Source organism: Pezoporus flaviventris, unplaced genomic scaffold (assembly GCF_033815535.1).
Source record: "Pezoporus flaviventris isolate CSIRO_AGI_PZ_B2104156 unplaced genomic scaffold, CSIRO_AGI_Pfla_v1 ptg000012l, whole genome shotgun sequence".
In the NCBI taxonomy this organism is placed as follows: domain Eukaryota; kingdom Metazoa; phylum Chordata; class Aves; order Psittaciformes; family Psittacidae; genus Pezoporus; species Pezoporus flaviventris.
Genome location: NW_026892560.1, coordinates 521355 through 545736, shown reverse-complemented (window position 1 = coordinate 545736; position 24382 = coordinate 521355). Strand labels below are relative to the sequence as shown.

At 51.4% G+C, this 24382-nt stretch overlaps 1 protein-coding gene and 1 long non-coding RNA gene across 2 annotated transcripts in view; one reads left to right on the top strand and one right to left on the bottom strand.

Moving 5' to 3' along the window:
- Window positions 1-582: 582 nt before the first annotated feature.
- DISP2 (dispatched RND transporter family member 2) lies at window positions 583-19322 on the bottom strand. Its single transcript, XM_061450996.1, has 8 exons — window positions 19168-19322; window positions 12496-12942; window positions 9741-9770; window positions 7603-7726; window positions 6824-6939; window positions 6237-6355; window positions 5258-5355; window positions 583-4389 (listed from the first exon to the last, which is right to left on the bottom strand). Exons 1-8 carry the CDS (start codon window positions 19245-19247, stop codon window positions 970-972), a joined length of 4434 nt encoding a protein of 1477 aa, XP_061306980.1. The 5' UTR covers window positions 19248-19322; the 3' UTR covers window positions 583-969.
- The window catches only part of LOC133268129 (uncharacterized), a 28116-nt gene continuing 7454 nt past the window's right edge, over window positions 3721-24382 (top strand). The window contains exons 1-2 of the long non-coding RNA XR_009742951.1: window positions 3721-3793; window positions 18190-18664. This is a non-coding gene — a long non-coding RNA (uncharacterized LOC133268129). The remainder of the gene's footprint in view (window positions 3794-18189; window positions 18665-24382) is intronic.

Genomic DNA, 24382 nt, shown 5'->3' with positions numbered 1-24382 from the left:
GTTGGTGCAAATGAAGCATCACTCAGGTTTAGGAAAGTTTGCCATACGCCTTTATTTTACGTCAGCTTGTCTAGAGAATGTTTTCTGTTGTTCAACAGAGCAAGGCAAGGAAGGGTTTGTTTCCCTGCTCGTTTCTCATAAAAGAAGATGTAAAAGTAAAGCTTCACCAGATAAACTTTATTGAGAGCTACACACTTGTGGGGAATGCCTCGAGTGGAAACAGCCTGTGAAGACAACACACGAAGCACCTGAGTCACCGAGGGACGAGGACACTTCTCAAAGGGGCAAGCTCACACCGAACATCTTTGGCAGTACCGGAATTGCTGCTGATTAAACCAGACTGAAAGTGTTACTGGGAACAGTAACAGGGGGCTGGGTTCTGCAGCCCTCCCCCCTAGGGTCAGGAAGAGACTGTGCCAACTCAGATGTTGGTTTAGAACATCTGGACTGTCTGATGAGATCTGTGAACCTGCACTTCACATAAAGTAGTTTCTGATTCAATAGAAAACAACTTCATTAACAACACACTCTTCACTTAATATCCAGATTTGCAATAGCTGCAGGTTTTTTTTCTCTCCCCCCTCCCCCAAGCTCTCTTTCTCAGCCATTAAATATCTGGGGAGATTCACTTCATTATTTCTCTCCTATGTGACCTTGACAAGAAAACAAAATCTAATCACCTTGTAAGGAATGACAACACAGGTTTACTCAATAACATTTGCAGTACAGCTGTGAATATGGCACCAGACACTGGAAGGTCAAAGGGCTTGGACTCCATCAAGACTGATCTCACATCCTCTCTAATATCAGATTTGCTGGTTCTGTGGAAACACAGGTAATTGCACAGCTGAAATACTTAGAAACAGTCTCAGCTCCAGGAGAGGTGGGAGGAAAAAACTGATATTTACAGTTAAAGGAAGATTTCGACTTCCTCTTTCCCTAGAGTACACTTCTGTTTTCTGCAAGGTTTCAGCTGTTGTAACCGGAACTTTGTGCACTCGATCGTTTGATCCAAACGTCAGGCATGTCTGGCTGGCTGTTTGGTAGCACAACTGGACTCTCACTCCCTAAGCCAAATCGATTCTTCCACGAAGAGCTGTTCTGCTGCGATGCTGCTGGAGAGATATCAAAGACAGTCTCCCTCAGGTCCAGCCGCAGGGTATCTCTCTTCCCGTTCAAGTAACCCCTCTCTGCTTGACTGTACGAATCAGACAGCTCTAAGACATCAGGACAAGAACTGGCTGATTCAGCAAGCTTTAGGCCTTGCTCCAAATCGCTGATCGACGTCTCACTGGAGATGTTGAGCATGTCGAAAGAGCTGCCGAGAGAACAAAGGCATCTGTGATTTTTGTAGATGTCAGCAGCAGGGAGATGGCTGTTGTCTGAGGTATAATTTGGCTGCTGCTGGGCAGTGTCACTACAGCACTGTGATTTATTGAGCTGCCCTTCTTCTTTCATGGCAGCCGGCTGGACGTGGTCCAGCCCAGACCCATCCCAAGCTTTCAGGCCATACTTTCGACATCGACAATCTCGGCAGAGTCTCTCCCTCTGAATTTCTGCTTCTGAGTTGCTGTGCTTATAAGGAGAGGAAGTTTGCAGGGCAGGACACTGGCACAGGCCAACCTGCTGCTCTCCAAGGGTGTCCTGCAGATTCCGTCTGTCTCTCTCAAGGGAGGGGTGCATTCCTGTTCGGGGGCATCTGTTGTCTTCAACCTGCGTGTCTTCTGAGAGCACTGAGGGCCGGTTGGACAGCTTGCTTGTGGAAGTGCTGTTGTCAAAACTGTCGCTGAGCTTCCTGGACAAGGGCTGGAGCTCGTATTGCTCGTTCGCAGTGTTGGATTCCTGCACCTTCCGCAACCGGTTTTGCTTCTCGCTCCCCCCACAAGCAAAGCTTCCGTTCAGCCCCGAGTCATCAGAATAGTCTTTCATGGTGTGGGCACAAGGCCAAAGGATCTGCCCACAGTTCTTCTCTGGGCCAAAGAAGCAGCACAGAGACTGGAAGAAGAAACTGGCAAAGCCACAGCTGATGCACTTGATCATCATGATGAATATACCCAGCTTCCTGTACGCCAGGACTGTAGCAGGCAGCATAATGACCCCTGCAGAGAAGAGAGCAGAAGCTGCCATGGCAGTGGCACAGCTCATCTGCTTCAGGGAAAAGGCCACGCGGCTCAGTCGGTCCGAATGGGGGCACAGATGGTAGGAGATGCAGTAGTTGACTGTAAAGTCAACAGAGAGACCTACTGCAGCTGAAATGAAGAGAGACTCCACTGCATTGAGCTGCCACTCCAAGAGGACCAAAAGGCCAATGGTTACCAGGACAGTGCCTGCAATGGCAGTAACAGAGAAAACACTGAGGAGAACATTCCAGGTAGTGAGCAGCAGCACCACAAAGGAAATGGCTATGGAGAGCCCCATGACCACCATCGTTTCTGTGCTGAGACTGTGCTGGAGGTTGTATAGCTCTAGTTTACTGGTAAACCACCCATTCTGGAGCCCCATGGGGGCAGTTTTCATTTCCTCTGTTACCCAGAGGTCAATCTCCTCATAGAACTGTTTGGCTTTGCTGTAGTTGAAGCTATAGTGATAAATAGTTTGAAACTGCAGCACTAAGGCAGCGAGATTTCCCTCCCCATCAAACCTGAGGCCCAGGTCATACGTTTCTGCCCCTTCCCTGCCCTGTTCCAGGAGCATCATTTTGATGCAGTGCAGGAAAACTTCGCTTCCATACGGGAAAGAGAACTGGTTACAGCACAGGTTGAAGCTGTGGTCTCGCTGGGAGCACTGGCGACTGTTCATCCACCTGAGAAACTCCTCCATGAAGCACACAGTAGATTTCTGCTCTGCATCAGGGTAATAGAAAGTTTTGTTCTTCACTTTTTGGCAGAATTCAAGGAGCCACTTCTGGGCATCAGGGTTTTGGATTGTGAAGGTGACATCTGTCACCAGGGTGCCATTGCTTTTAGGGTTGAAATGGTCCCCATTATCCACGGGCAGAACACCCCAGACTATGGTGACAGGCATGCGCTGCCCTTCTCCATGCTCCAGCCTCTCAAACATGAACTGGTGGCAGTACTCAGAGTCGTACCTCTCGAAGGGGTGGCTCAGTCTAAACACCTGGAGAGATGATGTCTCCAGAGTTGGAAGCTTGAGTTTGGGGTTGGAACAGGAGATGTAGGCACCTCCTATTGCCAGGGCAGCAAACCAGCAGATCCAGATGTACCGAAACTTGATGACCCCACAAGGCAGAAGCTTCTCAAAGAGCAGCTTGGAGGTTTCAGACAGCGTGTTCTGGAGACCCCTGAGAACGTAATGGAGGGAGAGAGTAACTCTCTTATGGCCGCTGTTGTTCCAGTAGTCTTCTGGCTTGTAAATGCAGGTGGTTGCTATGTAGCGCTCATACAACACAGCTGAAGAAGGGAGCCAGGTCACCATGAACACCAGGTTCACCAGCACGGCGGTGCCCATGTAGATGGCGAAGCAGCGGATGGCGGTTATGTTGCTAATGTAGCTGGCATAGAAGGCAGCACCCGTTGTGAAGCAAGATGCCAGCATGAGATATGCAAAATGATGCATGGTTTGACTCACCCACTGAGAAAGGCCCGCAGAAGGGTTCTGGTTCTTGCTGAGGTTCCAGAGGTCGAAGAAGACGAAGGTGTGGTTGGCACAAATGCTGCTGAGAATGATGATTGCCGTCAGGTTTACAAAAGGGAAATAGGTGAATCTGAAGGCCACCTTGTACAAGAAGTAGGAGATCATTAAGGAGCTGACAACAGCGAGCAGGACCATCAAGGTAATAAAGACTGAGCGTAAATAAAAATAAATGCTTAGAAAAATAGCTACTATTGCCAGGACTGGGTACTTAGTATCCAGTAAAAGGTAGTGTTGGAATAGTTTCTGTTTAAGGCCCAGGTCCATTCCAGTGATCGATGTATAGTTATCAAACAGATCCCAAGATTCGAGATTGTCTAAGTAGATCCCCATCATAGATGCACCTTTCCTTGTAGGCAGAAACAGCAGGCTGTATTTGAGAGATGGCACTTGGTACTCCATTGTCTGGGGACTGAGAAAGTCCCTGTCGACCAAGAAGTGAAGAAGCTGGTAGATGGCATTGAAACGGGTGCATTTTTCTGGGACTTGGGCACACTGAGAGTGTTTCTGTCTCACAGGCTCAGGACCTATGCAGGATGGAGTGAGGATACCTTTGTGGTAGTCTGGAGCACAGGCACGAAGGAGAGCCAGGGTATGGGAGATGTCTCCTTGGGTTATCTCCAGACACGAAGACCTGTTGTACAGGACAGCAATGTAGTTCCCCAGGGACCAGCTTGGGCAGCATTCATTGGCTTCAGTACGTTGGCAGAGGTCTCTAAAGTGAACATGGGAGCGTATCTGAAAAACAGATGGGGGGGGGTGTCATGTCAGGCCCCCTCTGCACGCAGAGCCACAGTGTTCCTTGTTCCTTGCGCAGCCCTCCCCTCCAGGTGCAGCAGTCATGCCTCTGGAGAGGGGCTTTTGACATGGTCCTTTAGGGACAGGCCAAGGGGAATGGCTTTAACTTGCCAGAGGGGAGACTGAGATGAGCTCTTAGGCAGAAGCTCTTCCCTGGGAGGGTGCTGAGGCGCTGGCACAGGGTGCCCAGAGAAGCTGTGGCTGCCCCATCCCTGGCAGTGCTCAAGGCCAGGTTGGACACAGGGGCTTGGAGCAAGCTGCTCCAGTGGAAGGGGTCCCTGCCTGTGGCAGGGGTTGGAGCTGGAGGAGCTTTAAGCTCCTTTCCAACCCAAACCATTCTGGGATTCTGTGATTTATAGTTTGTAACCTCTAATGTGGAACTTTGGGTCCTATGGCAAATACAGCTAATCCAGTTAAACTTCCCACTCACAAAACTTGCTGTCACAGCCTCCAAAATTATAGCTCCATTTTAGTAATTAGGTTCTGCTGCCCCAAATTCTCAGCGGCTTCTGGCAGACACCTTTGGCTCCTGGACCAAGTGCTTGTGCAGTGTCTGGTTATTCCTGTTTAATGGCAACTTTGCAGCTGGACTTTAGGGGCAGGTGGAATCATAGACTCATAGAATCACAGCATGGTTTGGGTTGGAAGGTGTATTGCTAAGTAGGTGCAATGCCTTGGAGTCTTCTGGGCTCAAACCTGTTCTGCAGCTTTTGTTATTTTTGTCTGGCTCCCTTTCAGCTAGAGATTAAAGATCACAGCAATTGGAAAAGAGACAGCATGTATCTATGTTCCTCCTGACATTACTAACCTTGTCTTGTTCAATTTGGCACATGGACTGAATAGCTTGTAAGTTCCATAAGCTCCCAGCAGTTGTGGACATAAATACCAGCTGGGAATAGCTCTTTTCTGAAAGAAAGAAAATAAAAATATATATAAAAAGGATTAGATAATGAGGATGAATCAGCCAAGCTGCTTGTGTAGACTGTTCATAGGGAAAAAATACATCTATATCACTGTCTGTATAACTGCTGTGGAGGATCCCTGATGGGAACCAGGTCACAGACTTGTAGTGAGTGGTAGCATCTGCCTGATGTGACCTGACCTCTGCTCCTCTCCCATCTGTCAGCAGCAGGAGAGCAGCACTGGGGTGTTTTCAAACACACTCTCCATGCTGTCAGCATGCTTCTAGTGATGACTGGTGTCCGGTTCTGCATCCCTGCTCCAAGTGAGGAGCTTGGGTTCAGCCAGCATCCCCCAAGGACCTGCAGGTTTGGGGTTTGGTTTCAGAGGGGGTGTAGAGGCAGGGAAGAGAATAAAAGTATCTGCATGCTGTTCCTCTTTTTTCTACTTACTAGCACCCATTTTGGGACAAATTTGGGGAGTACTGGAGTTTTCTACTTTTCTCTCCAGGTTTTACTGCCATTTATGTTTCTTAAGAAGAAAAGAAAGAACAGAGAGGGAATGTGAACAGAGAGGGAGTGGGCATGTGCCTTTTTTTCAGAGTATTCAGTTTTGATATGGGTATGTGGTGGTATTAGTCCTTTTACTGGTGCTGTTAAGGTATATTTCTGTGTAGGTATATAAGGTGTATTTCTATGTGTGTAGATAAGGTTTATTTCTACCTATGTGTGTTCTACCTGGAAGGTGACATAGCTCTCACAGGGTGGGCTGGGACACGCTGCTTTCTTAGAGCATATTCAGAACATTTCCTTGTGTCCTAAACCTCTCTGACAGTTCTGGGTGCTGTTGAGTTCTGGGGTTGTGATACTCAGTAAGACTTCACTCACCTGGGGGACCACAGAAGAAACCATCTGCTCCATAGATTTGTTCCACCATTCTCCGTGTCCTCACTTCTTGTTCTCCCTGAGCAGCTTTCTGTCCTCTGCTAATGTCGATGTCATCATAGCTAGCAAGAGATCAGATCATTGTTTTAACTAGGGATCATCTGGCTCTGAGTTACACTCACTGACAAGGCTCTGGTGCCACACACAACACTACTGCAGCATTAAGGGTCCTCACAACCCTCAAAGAGCATTGCTTGGGTGGGAGATTTTTAGTATCAGGGTGGCTGTGCCACTTTAAAGGGATCTTCATGAGACTGAGTGGGAAACCACATCCCCTTGTGCAGACATGCTCAGTTGCCTCTGCAGTCTCTTAAAGGTAATCAGTGCAGTAAAGGTAGGAAAAGCTCAGAGGCTAATTCCTGCTTTCCAGAATAGGAAGTCCGCTGCAGGCAGAGACTTGAAACTCTGCAGTGCCTTGCTTGCTTTTAAATAAAGGCATGTATGTTGTAACTCACATAGGTATCTTGCAACACTGAATCAGTATCTTTACAGCCGGCATCTTTCTCAATTTCGCAAACCACCTAACATACCTTTTCTTTTTGGCATATGGAGAAAGGGACAAGGTCTTCTTGTAGCCTGTGTGGCTCTCAATGTTCCTCCACACAATGAGCTTTCTGCCAATGTCGGTATCCCGTGGCTTGAAACCCTGCAGCCAAGCAAAGGGGTTTTGTCATCGGCGTTTAGTTTAGCTCAGCTTTCCTTAATCCTCCTCCTCGAACAGAAACTGGATGAGATTATTACTGCATCTTGGAGAGAGGCACAAATTGAATTTCCTCTGGAAATACTGCATTCCCAGAGCTGACAGGACAAAAAAATCCCCTTTCCTGTCTAGGGAAGGATGGTTACAGTTCTCTCTCCCTGAGAACATTAAGGCTCTTCTCCTCTTCAAGTAAAATAGTCATTCACAGAAATGGGAGTCGTTTTCCTCTTCCTGGGCAAACTCTAGTCTATTCTTACTTTTCCCAGATTCTTCATTAATGAGAGACAGGGATGACTTTAGAAAATGTGGGATCCTGCACAGAAACTAAGGTCCTGTGCAGCAGTGCTCAAATGGGGTAGTCCCCCCATTTCAAGAGCTTCACATAAAGGCTGTAGGAGCCAAAGCCAGATCCTCCATCCTATCTCCATCAGCCCAGCTAGTCCTTTTTGAGCAGCCCCAGCCTTCCAGCAGTGGAAGGGGAGCAAGAGGAGCATCCTGGTTTGTGTGGGAAGGAAATTAAAGGCTCATTTTACATGGCAGAAAGAATATATCAGTTTGGTCATGGATTTTCCTTATGTTCATGTCGATGTATGATCTGTAGGCACTTACCAATAAGGGTTCTGAAAAGTCAGGCAGATTCCCAACCAGCAGAGCAGTGACGGTGCAGACCACAGCCACCACTGAGCACAGCACCAGCACAGCCACCGGCCACTCTGCCACCGCTTGGGAGTAACTGGAACCAGTGGGAGAAGGGAAAAGACAGCTGTTAATGTGGCCTGCTGTTAGCACAGACCTGTTGGTGGGCAACCAGTGAGTAAAAGGAAGTCAAAGAATTCGGGCTTTCTGGGTTTGACCATTGCAAAGCTCGGAGGCTCTTGTGCAGTGATTCATGAACATGTTACACCTCCAACTGCATGTGTGCAGGCAATCGTAATTAACTTGGGGAATTACATTTTGCCTCCCTACATTTCCCTGCCTTTTCAATCAGAAATAATAAAACCCAGACTCTTGCATCCTAGGGCAAAATGAAGCTTTGCATATTTAACTTTGACAGATTGCATTTAAAAAGAGCTTCTTCCTTTTTTCCCCCTAGCTCTGCAGTGTAAGCTTGTAGCTGACACATTGGCCAGCACATTCACAGTCTGTGGACCCTGGGGAATCTTTGTGCTAATCTGAAGTTTTCCTTAAAGAAAACTAACTCAAGTCCATTGTCACTGGGCTAAATTCCCTCACTTCATAGGGAATTGTGTGGACATCTGCATGGCAATAAAGGATGGAAGCTGCTGAGGTGATGTGTAACTGATGGGAGGATTGCCAACAGCAGTCACAGCTCAGGCAGGCACCTTCTGCACCCTGGTGAGTGAATCCTGACTCCTGATCTCAGCCTCAAAACCAGTCCCTGAACCTACAAGAGCTTCTGCACACACAGCAGAGCAGGTACCCTTCAGGGTGTGGAGAGCACACACAAGCCCATGGCCTGGCTCTGCCTGGAACATCTCTCAGTGTGGCACACACAATTTTAATGCCATTTCCATACAAACAAACCCTTTCCAGAGAAGCACCTTACTCTGTCTGAAAGTATTTTTACCAGTTACTTATTAAGAGCTAGTCTAAAAGTTTCCATCCAAGTCCTGTTTTCTCCTGGGACAAACTGTCTCTCCTATAGGATGATCTATCAAAGTTCCTATCCTACAATGTTTTACCAGTGCAGGTTTTACTGCAGGGAAATTTTTGTCTTCCTCAGAAATATCTGTTGAGATACAAGATACCAGAATGGTTCCTGCTCTGCTTTGGCAGGTTGTAGGTAGTTCATCTGTATTCTGATCTACTTCTGAAATAGAACAAAGTCTTTGTTCAAAATAGTTGACAAATATTTGAGCTTCATGGGGCACTGAAATATTTATGAGCATCTGCCTCAGGGTGTGATGTTCCTGCTTGCCTGTTCTTTGGCTCCTGACTTCAGTGACTCAAATCATGCACTCTTCCTCATCACTAGAAATCATCACAACCCTTCAAAGAGCTTTCCACATCACTTTTGGTCAGGTATTCTTTTCAATGTAAGATTGCCTTATTGAGTTTGTTTTCAGAGATAAAGTCTTTGCTATGAAAATGAACAAAAATTGCCCCTTCATATGTTAGAATAGCTAATTTCTGGAGGCTAGTTTGGGTGATTCCATGTCCAATTGCCAGGAAGAAAAAGGAAGAGGAAAAAGAAGAATGAGCTACAGTATCTGCTGAGAGAAGATACCCAAACCCTTCAGAAAACATGGCCTATAAAAATCAGTTGAAAGCAAACAGATTAATTTGGGCAAATGGATTAAAAATCCTCTTGTCTTTTGAAATAGGTGAACTTATTTTGTGGATGGGGATTTTATGTCCTGATTGCTCATCTGGTGGGTCAGGCTGGATTAATTCTATATATGTATATACACACACATGCACATACACACACATGCATATGGTATTATTATATGTATATAGAGCGATTGTGTGGAGTAGTCAGGCACTGCCCAAGAACAGCTATCACAACACTGTTGCTATTCATTAAGGCAGGTTAAACTGATCCCACATGCAAACTGGGATTTCCCAGGTGGATGGGAAGGCCTGAGAGGGAAGCACTGACCTTGCCTCTGAAGCGGGGCCTGCTGGGATGTCACCAACAATAACACTCTGCATCTCCTAATAGCAGGGTAGGGGAGCAATGGTAATAGGGGAGAAGAACAGGAAGCTTTTGAGAGCAAACATACCTTTTTGGCATCCTGAAAGCCTTGTCGTGTCTGCAGACAGAAGGAAAAGAGATGTGTTCATTTATTGCTTTTCTGCAAGGAAGCCCTGCCAGGGGCTGCACAGCACCAAGCTGAGCCATTGCTAACACAGGACTGGCACTACATGGAGGAGTTGAATGAGTAACAGGGTCTTTTCCTCTTCCATTGGCATTTGAACTAAACGGGATGGGAAGACACGGAGTCACTCCTCAGTTTTGCCCCTCTAAGAAAACCTCATAGGAAGTAACAGACACGAGCAATGCAATCCCATGGGAATCACACTGCAGCTCTTATCCATGAAAACCTCTCTAGTTTAAGTGCTTTCCTTCTGAATTTTTCAATCCTTTCTTGACAAAAGCAAACCTCTTCATTGAATTTCATGAGCTGGGCTAGCAATGCCTATAGATAGCTTTTATTTCCTGTTTCATTCAGCAAGGGCTTTCCATGAAAGAGGGTCCCATTGTTTCCGTGTCCCTTCCAAAGACAGCATGTGTCCAACCTGGAGGAGCAGAAGGCCAAAGCATTTCACCAGGGCTTCCTTCACAGAGGAGCATGTGTCATTCCTACCTGTAGGGCTCTGAGGAACAGAATAAGACTTCCCCAGGGATGCAAGGTTATGTTTGTTAATGAGTCCCTTGCTGCACAAGCTTTACACTGAACAGCAAGGCAGCACCTCAGTGGTGCTTCACCACATCTGAAGGACCTCTCTCTGGTTACACTAAAATGCCCCCTTGAAATCTGCCCCAGCCTGGCATGGCCTTGGCTTGCAATGCAGCTTCCAGTGAATTGCTCCCAGCCCTGGCTTCCTCCTCTCCACAGCCATGCCAAGCTCAGCTCAGTGAGTGCTCCTCCTCCTCCCTTCACCCTTCCTCTGTGTTCTTGGCTTAAACTGGGAGAAGCTCCTGTTGCATGCCAGTATCTGCATGGGGCAGATGCTCTGCTGCATCCCAGCAGCCAGCTTGTGAATTGTGGCAGCTCATCCTTCCTGGCAGGTTGTTGTGGATGGAAGAAAGGAAAAAGCAATGGAGGAGAGTTCCCCATGGAAGAGTCACTCAGGGGCACGTGTAATACATTATGTGTCCCCCATTGCACTAATGCTTTGTAGATCTGGGAGAGAGGAGCAAAGACAAATCCTCACCAGATCATGACAGAGAGGTCTCTTTCTGGCAGCACAGTGCCCATCCTGTGCTAATTCCCTCACAATAGCTCCTCAAGCAGATTTGCTTGGATTAAATGCCCCATTCTAGTGCTATCATGTTATTGCATTTCTGTCTGCCAGTGCTGCACGTTCTGCCAGGGATTCACAATCCAGCTGCCTGTCCTACAGCAATAACCTGTTACAGAGAATGCAGCTGACAGTCCTGTTGGTGGTGTAGGAGCTAAAAAGGATCCAAGCTCCACTCTTCTGATTGCAACTGCTCTATGCTTCAAACACAAGCAAATTAAATCCTCTCTTAATGGCTAGAAAATCATAGAATCATGGAATGGTTTGGGTTGGAAGGATCCTTAAAGCTCCTCCAGTTCCAGCCCCTGCCACAGGCAGGGACCCCTTCCACTAGAGCAGCTTGCTCCAAGCCCCTGTGTCCAACCTGGCCTTGAACACTGCCAGGGATGGGGCAGCCACAGCTTCTCTGGGCACCCTGTGCCAGCGCCTCAGCACCCTCCCAGGGAAGAGCTTCTGCCTAAGAGCTCATCTCAGTCTCCCCTCTGGCAGGTTAAAGCCATTCCCCTTGGCCTGTCCCTATAGGCCCTTGTCCCAAGCCCCTCTCCAGGTTTCCTGGAGCCCCTTTAGACACTGGAGCTGCTCTCAGGTCTTCCCTTAAGGAGCCTTCTCCAGGCTGGCCCAGCCCAGCTCTCTCAGCCTGGCTCCAGCCCTCACAGCATCTCCATGGCCTCCTCTGGATTCACTCAAGCAGGTCCACATCCCTCAAAATGAGACCAGAAGGGGCTTTTGTGCCAAACCCTGCCCTGCTGTACATAGGCAAGGAAGGATTCTGGTGCCATCTTATATCAGACTTCAGTGGCTTCTGCTGTGGTAGCAAAGAGATTATGGTCTTTAGTGCCAACAGTGGACTCCAGAAGGCACACACAGAGAGGAGGGTGGTGCTGGCTGGATGCAGCAGAGCTGCTCACTCAGGCTGCTGGGAAAACCCATCCTGTGTGTTCTGGCCAAGAAACATCCACCAGCTAAGCAAGTCTTTGTGGTGCTCCATGCATGGATGGAGTTTGCCTGGTACTCTCATGGACAATACAGAGTTTACAACCTTGTGCTGCCCAGCCTGGAAACCCAAACCACCTTCCCTGCTACTGTATTCCCTGCTGCTTTTCTGAAGCCAGTGCTCACCCTCTGCTGCCTCTCCCTTCCAGCACAAGCAGCGGCTTCAGTGGGGACAGGGAGAGAAATTAACTGCTCTTATCGGTGAGAAACTCTGTCAAGATACAGGAGTAGCAGCTGGATGTCTCACAGTGCAAAGGAGAAAATAGATCCAAGAAGATGGGCATCATTCCAGAGGCATGATCTAGGAGCAACAGAGGGACCTTGGCTTTATCCAGTGAGTCCCCTTGAGAAGCCAGTCCTGCTTCTCCCTGGTGTGAGGGCAGCAGCTCCCCCAAGCTGAAGAGCAACCCCATGTTTCATACATCCCCACCCAGCTCCTCCCCATCCTCCCACTTCCCACCACGAAGCTCAGGAGATGCTTTTTGAAGGCCCCTGAGCCGCCCTCCCCGTGCCTCTTACCTGACTGTTACAACGTGATGCTGCACCGGCCGTCGCTCCCCTGGGGACCACTGTTTCCAGGGGGTTTCTGAGGCCTCGTGGTGGGAAGCTGGCCCAGGATCACCGCTGGAAAGGTGGGAACACAGCATGGGCCTCTCGCCATGCCCAGGCAGTGGGGGCAGGCCATAGCTGCCTCCAGGCTCCTGCTGGCTGCAGGGGTAATAGAGGTGATGCTGCTGTGAGTCCAGAGAGCTTGATGGCACTTGGCCATTGGACTGGGTGGAGACTGGTCCCAGCGTGTGGCTGGAGGAGGGCAGATGATCTGCTCCCAGCCTGGGGGATGCAGGAACAGGGCAGTGATGAACCGGGCAGATTCTTTCCCAGGAAGTGCCGCTGTAGCTGGGCTCAGTGTTCCCGATCTCTGGCATGGCGAGGCAGGTCTGGCAAGGTCCTGCATTTGGCTTTTCTCTGTGAGGGAAAATAGGGCATGGTGAAACAGCAGAGCAGGAGAGACGCTGTGCAGGGAACAGTGTCCTACACATAGGAGACTACCACAGGGTGGGAAAGCTCGCTCATTACTTGCTGTAGCAAGAGCCAGCCTCAGGGCTGAGCTGGGTTTATAAAGCCATCCATGACTCACTCAGGGATTCCAACACACATCTTTGTGCATGTTGCTCCAGAAGTTTGGAAAATTGGGTAATAGCCCCTCAAATAATTCTCCAAGATGCTTCACTGTGGAGGGGCACTGGCTGATGGTAATGGCAGGGTCCTAAGGCATGACCAGAGTGATTATAGAGACCCCGGGAAATGGAAACCAAAGGAGGCTGCATGTGACCACATCCCCTTGGCTCTGGGGAGCCACAGGGCAGAGCTAGTTTGGGGGAGCTGACCTGGAGAGGCCCTCAATCCATGCTCAAGCCTGAAGTGTAATTCCTCCCACTCTTCCCAATGGCTGGCATGCCTGTGCATCTTACCTGCGGTTTGTGGTTCTGTACTAGTAGTCGTGGCTCAGGGAGGTTTCACCAGCGAGCTGGGCTTGTGGTGTTGTGCTTTGGCAAGGTCTAGACCTTTTCTCACTCCCTTTCTGATGCCTCTGAGTTCCTGTTTTCCCTCTACCTTATTCCTGTTGATTTTTCCCTAATTTTTGTATGCTTCAGGCAGGTGTTGGTTCCTACAATGCATAATTCCCAGTGTCACTGCTGCCCCGGCAATCTGTGCTGTTGGTATTCCCAGACCTGCACAGTATTTGTGTTCTTTTTTGTTTCAAAGCGAACCCAGAATTCCTTTTCGTTTCAACAACTGGATCCACACAGGAGACGGGAGCAGAGGCTTCCAGACTGGGTTAGTGTGGTGGCTGTCCTGCTGGGTCTGCCTCATCTGATGAGGAATGTGTAATGCTGCACGGACCACAAAACGGGCTTTGAGGATGGTCAGGGAGATGCAGGAAGCACAAAGTGACAAATTCCTCCTGCAAAGGCCCCTCAGCTACCAAACCTGGTGGGGAAAGCAGATCCAGACTCCTGGATATCACACATTGCCTCCAGTCTTTATGCACTTATGCTAATGCATTTGATTCTAATGCTTCCCATGAAGCCCACTCTTCTTGTTTACCATCTTTGCTGCATAATACCATCAAGTTCTGCTCTTTCCTCCCATGCAGTCTCTTAATCCCCTGCAGTGACTTCATATTTTAGGATAACTTTGGTACTTCAAATCCTTCACTTGTGACTCTTCATTATCTCCTTTCCAGACCAAACAGTTACAGCTCTGTCAATCACCCTCTGGATAGGAGCTGCCTTACGCTCATCTCTCCCCAGCTCCATGACGATGTGACCTCGGTTATCCAGAATCTCCAGGGAAACCTGGAGCTCACAGATAATGATGGCTTTGGGTAATCACTGTTGGCAGTGCTGCAGGATGGAAGGCTTCACTTGCTATGTTCCCAATTAGCCACAGTGCTTCTGAGCTTAACGTCTGATGTGCTGAGCTCTGCAGCAGCGATGTGGGCTGGTTCTTTGCCTGCAGCCGTGTTGCTGTTACAGTTCTGGGCCCACAGGACCCCCAGCTGTGCTGGAAAATTGTTTGGGGGAGTTCCTGCTGTCTGTTCACTGTCAGGCAGGACAGCGGGTGGGCACAGCACCACACTGGACTCTGCTTGATGCACTGACAGTAACAGCAGGGAAGAGAAACAGGTTCTTTTAACATTCCCAATTAAACCTAGGTTCATTCCCAGTTTGAGCCACGTCAGATGTTTTACATCTTGGGGGTTAAGTGGGCAGAAATGGTGTCTCAGCCACAGAAAAGCTCATGGAGGCAGCCAGACACCCCCCAGTTCATTCCTCAGGCTCAGCTGGATGCAACCAAAGAGATGCTGGGCAAAAAGAGAACAGGGAGGTGCAGGGCAAGTTAGGAGTTAAATGCTCCTGCTACCCACAGCAATGAGTTGTGTTTCTCAGGCTTTTCTTCTTATTTTCCTGATTTGCTTCCCCATCTTTTCCCTTGAGATGTCTGAACAGCACCTGAATCCAGTTTATGGCACTGCCTGAGCCACTGGAGTGCAGCCGTGACATGAGTACCAGGGCATGGGCAGCCTATCTCAGGTGGGGCACCAGCAAAAGGCCAGAAGCTTCTTCCCACCAGAAAAGGGGCCAAGATTCCCAAGGAGACACCTTTCTGCCATCCCATCTCTGCTGGGATGCAGAGTAGTGGGAGGCACCAAGGGCTGAATGCAGAGAGTGCACCCCCAGCCATGGGCTGTGTCCCTCCTTGCACAGACCAGCATCCCACTGGGAAGCTTGGACACTGCTCCCCTCAGCAGGACATGGCTTTACCTACCTCAGCATCCCACTCCAGCAAGAGGGCTGTGGGCAAGGTGCCGAGCTCCTGCCTGTCCCAGCTCCCTCCCCTGGGATGGTTTGACTCAGCCAGCGCATGGAAGGATCTTAGCAGGGCAGGGAATAATGGAGGGAGCTTGGCAGGACAGGGAATGATGGAAGGAGCTTGGCAGGGCAGGGAATGATGGAGGGAGCTTGGCAGGGCAGGGAATGATGGAGGGAGCTTGGCAGGGCAGGGAATGATGGAGGGAGCTTGGCAGGGCAGGGAATGATGGAGGGAGCTTGGCAGGGCAGGGAATGATGGAGGGAGCTTGGCAGGGCAGGGAATGATGGAAGGAGCTTGGCAGGGCAGGGAATGATGGAGGGAGCTTGGCAGGGCAGGGAATGGTGGAGGGAGCTTGGCAGGGCAGGGAATGATGGAGGGAGCTTGGCAGGGCAGGGAATGATGGAGGGAGCTTGGCAGGGCAGGGAATGGTGGAGGGAGCTTGGCAGGGCAGGGAATGACGACATTTGGTCATTTTTAATTCAGCCATTCCATTTCTTTGGCACATCTCAGGTCTTGCTTCCCTCTGAGCCACATAGCAGGAGAACGTGTGTGTGTCTCTGAGAGAAACAGCCCAGAATACACAGTGTTTTGAAAGGATGGTTCCTTTCTTGCTCTGCCTAATTCCACCATCATCCCCAAAACCATTTCTGTAAGCACTTCTCTTTCTGTAATAGAAAGGTTCTCTCACCCTTTGCATACTAAGGAGAGGCTCACGAAAGCAGCACTTTGCATATGAAAGATGGGAAACACCTCCCGAGTGAATGGAGTCTGATGCCTGAGTCAAATCACAACCACAGCCCCTCCTGTTGACAGAATCTCAGGAGGGAGGAAAACAAGGGGGAGAAAGGGCAAGAGTTTGTATTTGCCTACAGCCCATCCCCAGGAAGCTTTGCTCGATTTAATGCTGAAACATCTAATTCATAACAGAAGAAGGTAGTTTTATTTTCTTTCGCTTTTATAGTCTTACTCCAGCAAGGCTTTGCTTGTGTATCAGCTCTACAGGCTTCCCAAAAGAAGAAACATAAATTCTCTCTGAATTAAAACCGTGTGGATGGGGCTTGGAGCAAGCTGCTCTAATGGACGGTGTCCCTGCCCATGGCAGGGGATGGAACTGGATGAGCTTTAAGGTCCTTTCCAACCCAAACCAATCTGGGATTCTCTGATTCTATAGCGCAGCTTCCACTTAGATTAAGGACTTGTTCTTTGAAAGCTCTAAATGACTTAAAGAATGGGGGGGTTTAATGGGATTTAAATAGAGGTTTTCTCTTGGAACACACCACAGCAAAGCAGCAGTGGAGCTCTAGAGGAAAAGAGCTGCTTTACTTCTGTTCTTTAGGGAGATGAGTGCCCCTGTCCAGAGATGAGGGATGGGTTTGTGGTATCTCCCTCCCTGTCCAGCTGATGGGGAGAGACAGGCACCTTGCAAGCACTTCATCTCCTCCCCGGGCTATGGCAAACTGTGGTGCACTGAAACATTTCTGTGTGGTTCCAGTCCGTTTGGCTTTTTTGGTTGTGTATCCTTAAGCAGACCTAAAATCCTTTTGTTAATGAGGCTCTTGAGTACGTTAAATCAGCATGAAAAATTAATGAGACTGCAAAACTGCTTCCCACGTAGTCTGCCAAGAGGAGTTTAGTTTTACAACCCTTCCCATTGACTCCTCTGAGCAGCTTTACCCTTCCCCAACAGCTGTTGCTGCTGCAGGCACAGGTATGTGTGATGGGATCACAGAATCCCAGAGTGGTTTGTGTTGGAAGGGACCTTAAAGCTCCTCCAGCTCCAACCCCTGCTACGGGCAGGGACCCCTTCCACTGGAGCAGCTTCCTCCAAGCCCCTGTGTCCAACCTGGCCTTGAGCACTGCCAGGGATGGGGCAGCCACAGCTTCTCTGGGCACCCTGTGCCAGCGCCTCAGCACCCTCCCAGGGAAGAGCTTCTGCCTAAGAGCTCAGCTCAGTCTCCCCTCAGGCAGGTTCAAGCCATTCCCCTTGGCCTGTCCCTACAGGCCCTTGTCCCAAGCCCCTCTCCAGCTTTCCTGGAGCCCCTTCGGGCACTGGAGCTGCTCTCAGGTCTCCCCTTCAGGAGCCTTCTCTTGTCCAGGCTGCCCCAGCCCAGCTCTCTCAGCCTGGCTCCAGAGCAGAGCTGCTCCAGCCCTCGCAGCGGCTCCGTGGCCTCCTCTGGACTTGCTCCAACAGCTCCAGGTCCCCCTTGTGCTGCTGCCCCAGAGCTGGATCAGGGCTGCAGGGGGATCTCCCCAGCGTGCAGCAGAGGGGCAGGATCCCCTCCCTGAGCTGCTGCTCACGCTCTGAGGTTGCAGCCCAGCACATGGGGGGGTTCTGGTCTCAAGCGCACACTGAAGCCGGGTCATGGGAAGCTGCTCCTCACTCAACGCCCAGCTCCAAGGGAGCCAAGATCCATGCCCAGCCTTCAGCATCAGGACAGCTCTGGGTGTATTTGCTGTCTGCACAGGCAGTATAAGATGCACTGGGAGAGCCATGGTTGGTAAGCCTTGTTTTGAAGATAAATGTAATGAAAAGGGAAAGGAAACACCACCTCCTATCCCAGGCCTGCAGGGAGGGTGTTTGCAAACCTCTGTATTATTCTGATGGTGGATTGAGCTTTGGTGATGAAGAGCACTGGCTGGGGGCAGGCAATGGGACTGCAGAGCCCTTTGGCAGCCATATGAAGAGCCTTGAGTAAAGGAGCATTTGGGTATAGGCAAGCCCAGGAGCGGCAGCTTTACTGGGCTTTATTGCCAGAAATCAGAGTTCTTGAGCATGGGTGAAATTCAAAATACCCCTGTTTCAGGTGGCTTAACTCATCTCTTTAACTCTTACAGGCTGGAGAATCCATGTCAAAACACCTGTTTGACTGAGCAGGGATTACCCCAGCGAGCAAACCTAATGTTGCCTCGACATAGCCCCGACCCTGTGGAATGCCCAGGATCCAAACCAGCACTGGACTGTGCCGCAGTCTCTCAGCCGGCACCGAGACCCAGCAGCCTCTGGCTGAGCTCTTCAGAGCTGTGTGAAGGGAAGGGATTGCCCTATTGGCTCCCCAGGCAGGTGGGGATGTCTCAGGATGTACCAGGCAGCACTGAAACTCTGCCTTTCAGAAGGAATTTGTGTGCTCTTGGCCTCGGGGAGGCTCTGGTCAAACAGAATCCCAGGAGCTCAGAAGATCTGTTGCCTCCGGTCTAACGAATGCAATGTGCTTGCAAATTTGGGGATGGCTCCTTGCCCATGATTATCGGCTTGTTGACGTTTCCAGACAATGACAATGATTGTGGCCACCAGCCTGGCTTGAGACACCAGGTAAGGGAACATACGGCACCGGGGGGAGGCGATGGGGGCTGCAGGGCTTTACAGAGATGTTTGGAGTGAAAACCGCGCTTGCTGTTAGCCTAGCGCAGGGGGGACCCGGGGCTTCACCACCAGCTGCAGCCCACCCCTTGCGGCACCGGGGGCCTCACCGCTGAAAGCCGGCCAGGGGGCACCGAGCCCAGCCCCGGCAGCGCACCTCTGCAAGGGGAGGCGGCTCGGCAGCGGCTCGGGGCTTTGCCGCGCCCTCGGTGGGAGGACGAGGCACGCCTCGGCGGGGCCGTGCCCGGCTCCGCACCCCTCGCGGAGCTCCCACCCGCCGGGGCACCCGCTCCGCCGCACCCGGCACAGCCCGGACCCCCGCCCGCCCGCCGCACCGAGCGCAGCCCGGACCTCGCCCGCCCTTCACTCCGGGTACGTCGGCGCTGCCTGCGAGGGAGGGAACGCCCGGCCCCGTTGCCCCCGGCCCCGGTGCCCCGTCCACGCCGCTCTCGTACCTGGGCGAGTCGGGGCGGCGGCCGCGGCGCGTCCCCCCGGGCCGCGGCTCCCGGCGCGGCGAGCCCGGCGCGGCCTCCATGGCCGCGGGGCGCTGTCCGCACCCGCGGTGCTGAACGCTCCCGAGCCGGCGGCGGCGGTGGCGGCGCTTGCGCGGCCGCGGAGGCGGGCCCGGCGCGGGTGGCCAATGGCCGCGGGGCGGGTGCGGGGGCGCTGCCGGGAGCCCCGGGGAGAGCGGCGAGGGGGGAGCGCCAGGACCTAGGCCGAGACCTCGTCGTCTGTCCCGGCCCGGCCCGGGGGGCTGGAGCTGTGCAGGGCACCGCGGGGCATGGAATCATTGAGTCACGGAATCAGCCAGGTTGGAAAAGAGCTTCAAGCTCATCCAGTCCAACCGTTCCCAGCACTGCCAAGGCCACCACTGACCCCTGAGCAGAGCCCAGCTCCTCCTGGCTCCATCCTCCTGTCGGGCAGTTGTAGGCAGCGATCAGGTCCTCCCTGAGCCTTTTCTTCTCCACACTGAACCCCCCAGGTCCCTCAGCCCTTCCCCATCACGCTTGGGCTCCAGGCCCTGCACCAGCTCCATTGGTCTTCTCTGGCCCCGCTCCAGCACCTCAATGTCTCTCTTGTAGTGAGGAGCCCAGAACTGAGCTGATACAGGAAGAGTCCCTGTCCAGCATCCTTGTAGGTCCCCTTCAGATATTGGAAGGCTGCTCAGAGGTCTCCACGCAGCTTCTCTTCATGCTACATAAAAGCTGGAGCAAAAAGGAAGAGTATTAGACCAGCAAGTATCCTGTAACTCCCAGTAATCCTCTAGCTGCTTAGAATAAGCCCTTCCTGCCTTAAAGACTTAAATGCCTGAGACAGTTGAAAGAACAGAAAGCTTTTCCTAATGCCAGGGTGGGTGACTTTCCAAGTGCGGGCTGGAGGCCGTGGGGACCAGCCTCTGTCTGAGCCCTGCACAGTAACACTGCTTGCCTGGGAGGGTTAGGTACCATGTGAGGAGTCTGGATGATGTGGCCCAACGGGAAAGACAGAAACCTACTGAAGAGCTTGACTGGCATTAACGTGCTGACAGGACCTGGGTGCTATTTCCTTTCCTTTCGATGCTAAATGATACTACTTGTGACAGTGATGATAATTATAAATCCCTGGGAGCGGAAGGGATGGTGGGATGGGCTGGACTGCAAACATCCCACTGCTCTGACAGACAGCCACATCTCACAGCCTTGAGCTTGGCTCAGCCTCGTATGCCTTGTCTGCGAAGCGGGGGTGATCACACTTCCTCACTCCCACAGCTTGGCAGTTTCCTTTGGGCCCTGCAAATAATTCAACACATGAATTAATGGGGTTTTAATTATCCTTAAGCAGGGTCTAAGGCAGAGATCATGCTTCCAGCTCAATGTGAAGCAGTGCTTCACTTCCCTCTTGGGGCTGTTGCTACACAGGCCTGCAACAGTTGGTTGGTACCTAATGTTGGCTTCATTCTGCTCTTCATCAGGTTGGGAGCTGGCTCTTTGCCATAGCAACCTTCATCCGAGACCTGCCAGCATCAGTTGGGTCCAGCTGGTCCCCGGTGTCCCTCTGATGTGAAGGGAGGTGAGGGAGGGTGAGTGAGAAGGCCAGTGATGTGACCAAAAGAAGGTGGAAGCAAAGAGGAAAATAGCAAACAAAGGAGGTGTAGGGTCAGGAATGTCAAAAGCCAACAGACAGCAGTGGATACATGTGGAAAAGAGAAAAGGGCTGGTGAGCAGAGAAGGGGGAGAGGGGGACTGGGAGGGGAAATCTATGGGTGGGACAGAGATGCTGTGGGGGTGCTGTGGAGGTGGCTGAGGGGTGAGGCAGGTTAATGAGGCCAGATTGGAAAAGGCTTGGAGCAACCTGGTCTAATGGAAGGTGTCCCTGCCCATGGCAGGGGTGGGAGCTGGAGGAGCTTTAAGGTCCTTTGCAAGCCAAACCGCTCTGTGATTCTGTGACTATGGAGCTGCTGTGTTGCAAAAGCCCCTCTGTTATGAGACAGCAATTTGCTGCTGCTGCCACTGGGAAACTTCAGGGATCCATCAGCTGCTCCTCATTCCATGAAAGGCATCCTGGAGCAGGATGCCTGCTGGGTCAGGGCTTGAGCTCCTCAGGCAGGGTTGGAAACCTCTGCTTGTGAGAGGCTTAGGAATTCACACATGGAAAAGGTCAGCAAGCACTGCTCCCAGGAGAGCTGGGCAAAGGCCTCCTCTGCACCTCCTGCCTTTCACCTGCATGGGAGGAAGGTTGCCACGGGGGCTGTGGAATAGAGCCTGGAGGAGACACAAATTCCTACTGAAGACAGATTTCTCGCCTCTCCTGCTTGACCTGTGAAAGAGAAGGGAAGAAACCTTTGTATTTGAGCTTTGATCCACTTTTACTTGAAGCATCTCTTTCTTGGTTTTGTAGAGCTCATTCCTTCTCCCACCCCTCCTGCTCACCATGCACTTGCATTTCTTTCACAGACAGAAAGCAGAGTGCCTCTGCAGCTCTCCTGTCTTGTGAGAAGTCTGAGTCAGAAGTGAACACTTCACTTGCTGCGTGTGTGCAGAGACCCCCAGTCTGCACTTCTCCCCCTCCCACCCAAGTCAACAGCAAGGCTTCCTTTAGGAGTACAAGCCAAGCACATCCTTAGTGAATTCTAAGGAGGCACACCAAGGCTTTAACATGATGAGCTGGCAGATGCGACCAAGGCATTTCATGATGGATTTGCTCTGCACCAGTCAAAGTGCATGTGGCTCATTTCACAGGGCCCTCTCTTAGCAAAGCTACCTTCAGTACAATTCGTTTCCCTTCACTGTAAATCAGTGTTTCCTCGGGCAGAACTGATCTCGGTTCACAGTGTCCTGGCTCCTGCTGGCAGAGCCAAGTGTTCCCCCCTCTGGTCACACTGGCTCCGTGATGCCCATCCTGCAGCAGGGCAGGGGCTGGAGCACAGTGCTCCCATGCTTGTGCTGGTTTGCAGTCTCTTGGCTACCATTTGCCGTTGGCTGTTTTGGCTCAGATCACTTTGGTTCATCTCCACTGATGTTGTCACAAGGAATCCCTGCCGTGTGCTGCCCTTTCTGCTTCCAGGAAGACCTGGTCCTCTTTGGTTTGTCAGGAACAGGCAGTGCCACGTCCACACAGGCTGGGGGATATCATAGAATCATAGAGGGGTTTGTGTTGGAAGGGACTGTAAAGCTCATCCAGTTCCAACCCCATGCCACAAGCAGAAGCTCTGCTATTCAGCAAGTGGTGCTCTCCTGCCCCCTTAGGGCCCTGGGGCTTTAAACCATCCGTTTCAGTGGTTGGGTGGATGCCCCAAGCACCTGGGCAGAAAAATGAGATGGAAATATTCCTACACACTGGTACTCCTTCCAGTCAGGGCAAATCCCAGGGCTCTTTTCCCTGGCTGAAGCGACTGACAGGCAGCAGCAGGACTGGGTACACACCACATGGTTATCCCAGCTGAGGCATTCCCACCAGCCGGAGCAGCTATGCTCAGTGATGCTCCAAACCAAGCCCCTGCCCTTCTGCCAGACACCGGCTCTGCTGCTTCCCTGCTCTGCTGTGTGTCTCTGGTCTGTGAGCAGCCAGTGCCAGCACAGAGAAAGAGCCAGCAGGTCCTGCAGTCCTCTGGCAGCCGACACCACCAGATTGCTGCAAGTATGGCTATGTTCATGCTGTGCTGTCCACATCCAAGGAGAAGGCTGGCACGGAGCTGCTGCTAGACCTGTGCCTGGACCTGCTGCTTGGGCTCACACCCACCTGCAGGCAGTGCCTTTCATAGAGCCATAGAATCAGAATCATACCCAGCTCCTTGTCCCTCTTGTGCTGTTCCCCAGAGCTGGATGCAGGTCTGCAGGGGGTTCTCTCCAGAGCGCAGCAGAGGGGCAGATCTCCCTTCCTATGCTCCAGACAGGGGTATTGCAATGCCAGGCTTTCCTGTGCTCTCAGACGTTTGGGTATAGCACAGTTTGCACAACCAATCTTGCAATGTGGGTCTCAGGTGAGCTGCAGGAGCCTGGGAAACGAATGGCTGCTTTTTCAGGGCTTGGGTTCATACAAGGGCTCAGCCAAGCCCTGCAGGACCACCGTGTGCAGGCTGCTTGCAGGATTTTCAGCCATGACTTTCAAACCTCTTTGAAGCTCAGGCAGGCATTGGAAAAGGCACAGGTAAGGGAGGTGTGTTGGTACAGCCCAAAGTCTTCTCTGGCCTTCCCCAGGCTGAGAATTCATGTCCCAGATTCTCCTAAGAAGAATATTTATTCCAAAGGATGACTCAGTGTGGGATACGTGAGGATGCTCTGAGGGAAGGGCTCACTCTCAGTCACACTGGGCAATGGTGTGAACATATGGGCTGCTTAGAGCAAACGTGGCTGTGCTCCCAGCACGAGGCAGTGCACGACATGGTACAAGGCAGCTACAGTCAGATTTTCCCTGCCATGATAGTACTGGATTAGGTCTCCATGGGTCTCCTGCCCCTTCAAACACACACCAAACTCATCACATCTCTTATCTGCTTCAGTTTGCAGTGTGCTGGTGCCCAGAACCTTAATTGCCATATGCCTGGTACCTTCTTAGCCCATGGTGCTGTGTCAGCAGCTACCCCAAGGTTCCAGCCCTGCAGGAACCACCCTGAGGAGCAGAGGAGGGCCCTGCATGGACCTCTCCTCCCTGTGCTGGTGTGGGCCATGCTCCAGCACACACAGAAATAACTGGCCATTCCAATTGCCCTGGAAGCCTGATTCCTCTGTCCCTTTGAAATCATGTGCCTTACACCAATGCCTGCACTGGGGAGGATGCTTCCTATGAACTCTGCAAATCCTGGATGCTGACAGCTCCTCCAAGCCCACGCCAGGACAGAGTGGTCACTACCGGCTTTGAATAGACACTAGATCTGCTTTTCCAGTAGTTACTTTTCTAAGGATTCACAGCATCAGTGCCCCTACAAGCCTGGATCAGCTCAGCTGACTCCTGTAAATGGAGTCACAAGGAGGAAAGAGATGGGTGCATGGACCAGGAGCTCTAAAAGGGAGACTTTTATTGCATCCAGAGCTTTCTCAATAGGCACCAGAACACAGGGGTTTGGCCTGTCAGCCTAGGTGTAAGTGACTGTTCAGATGAACAAGTCTGACTCAGGTCTTGCCATTTGGGGCCAAGATCTAAGGCAGAAGCTCTTCCCTGTGAGGGTGCTGAGGTGCTGGCACAGGGTGCCCA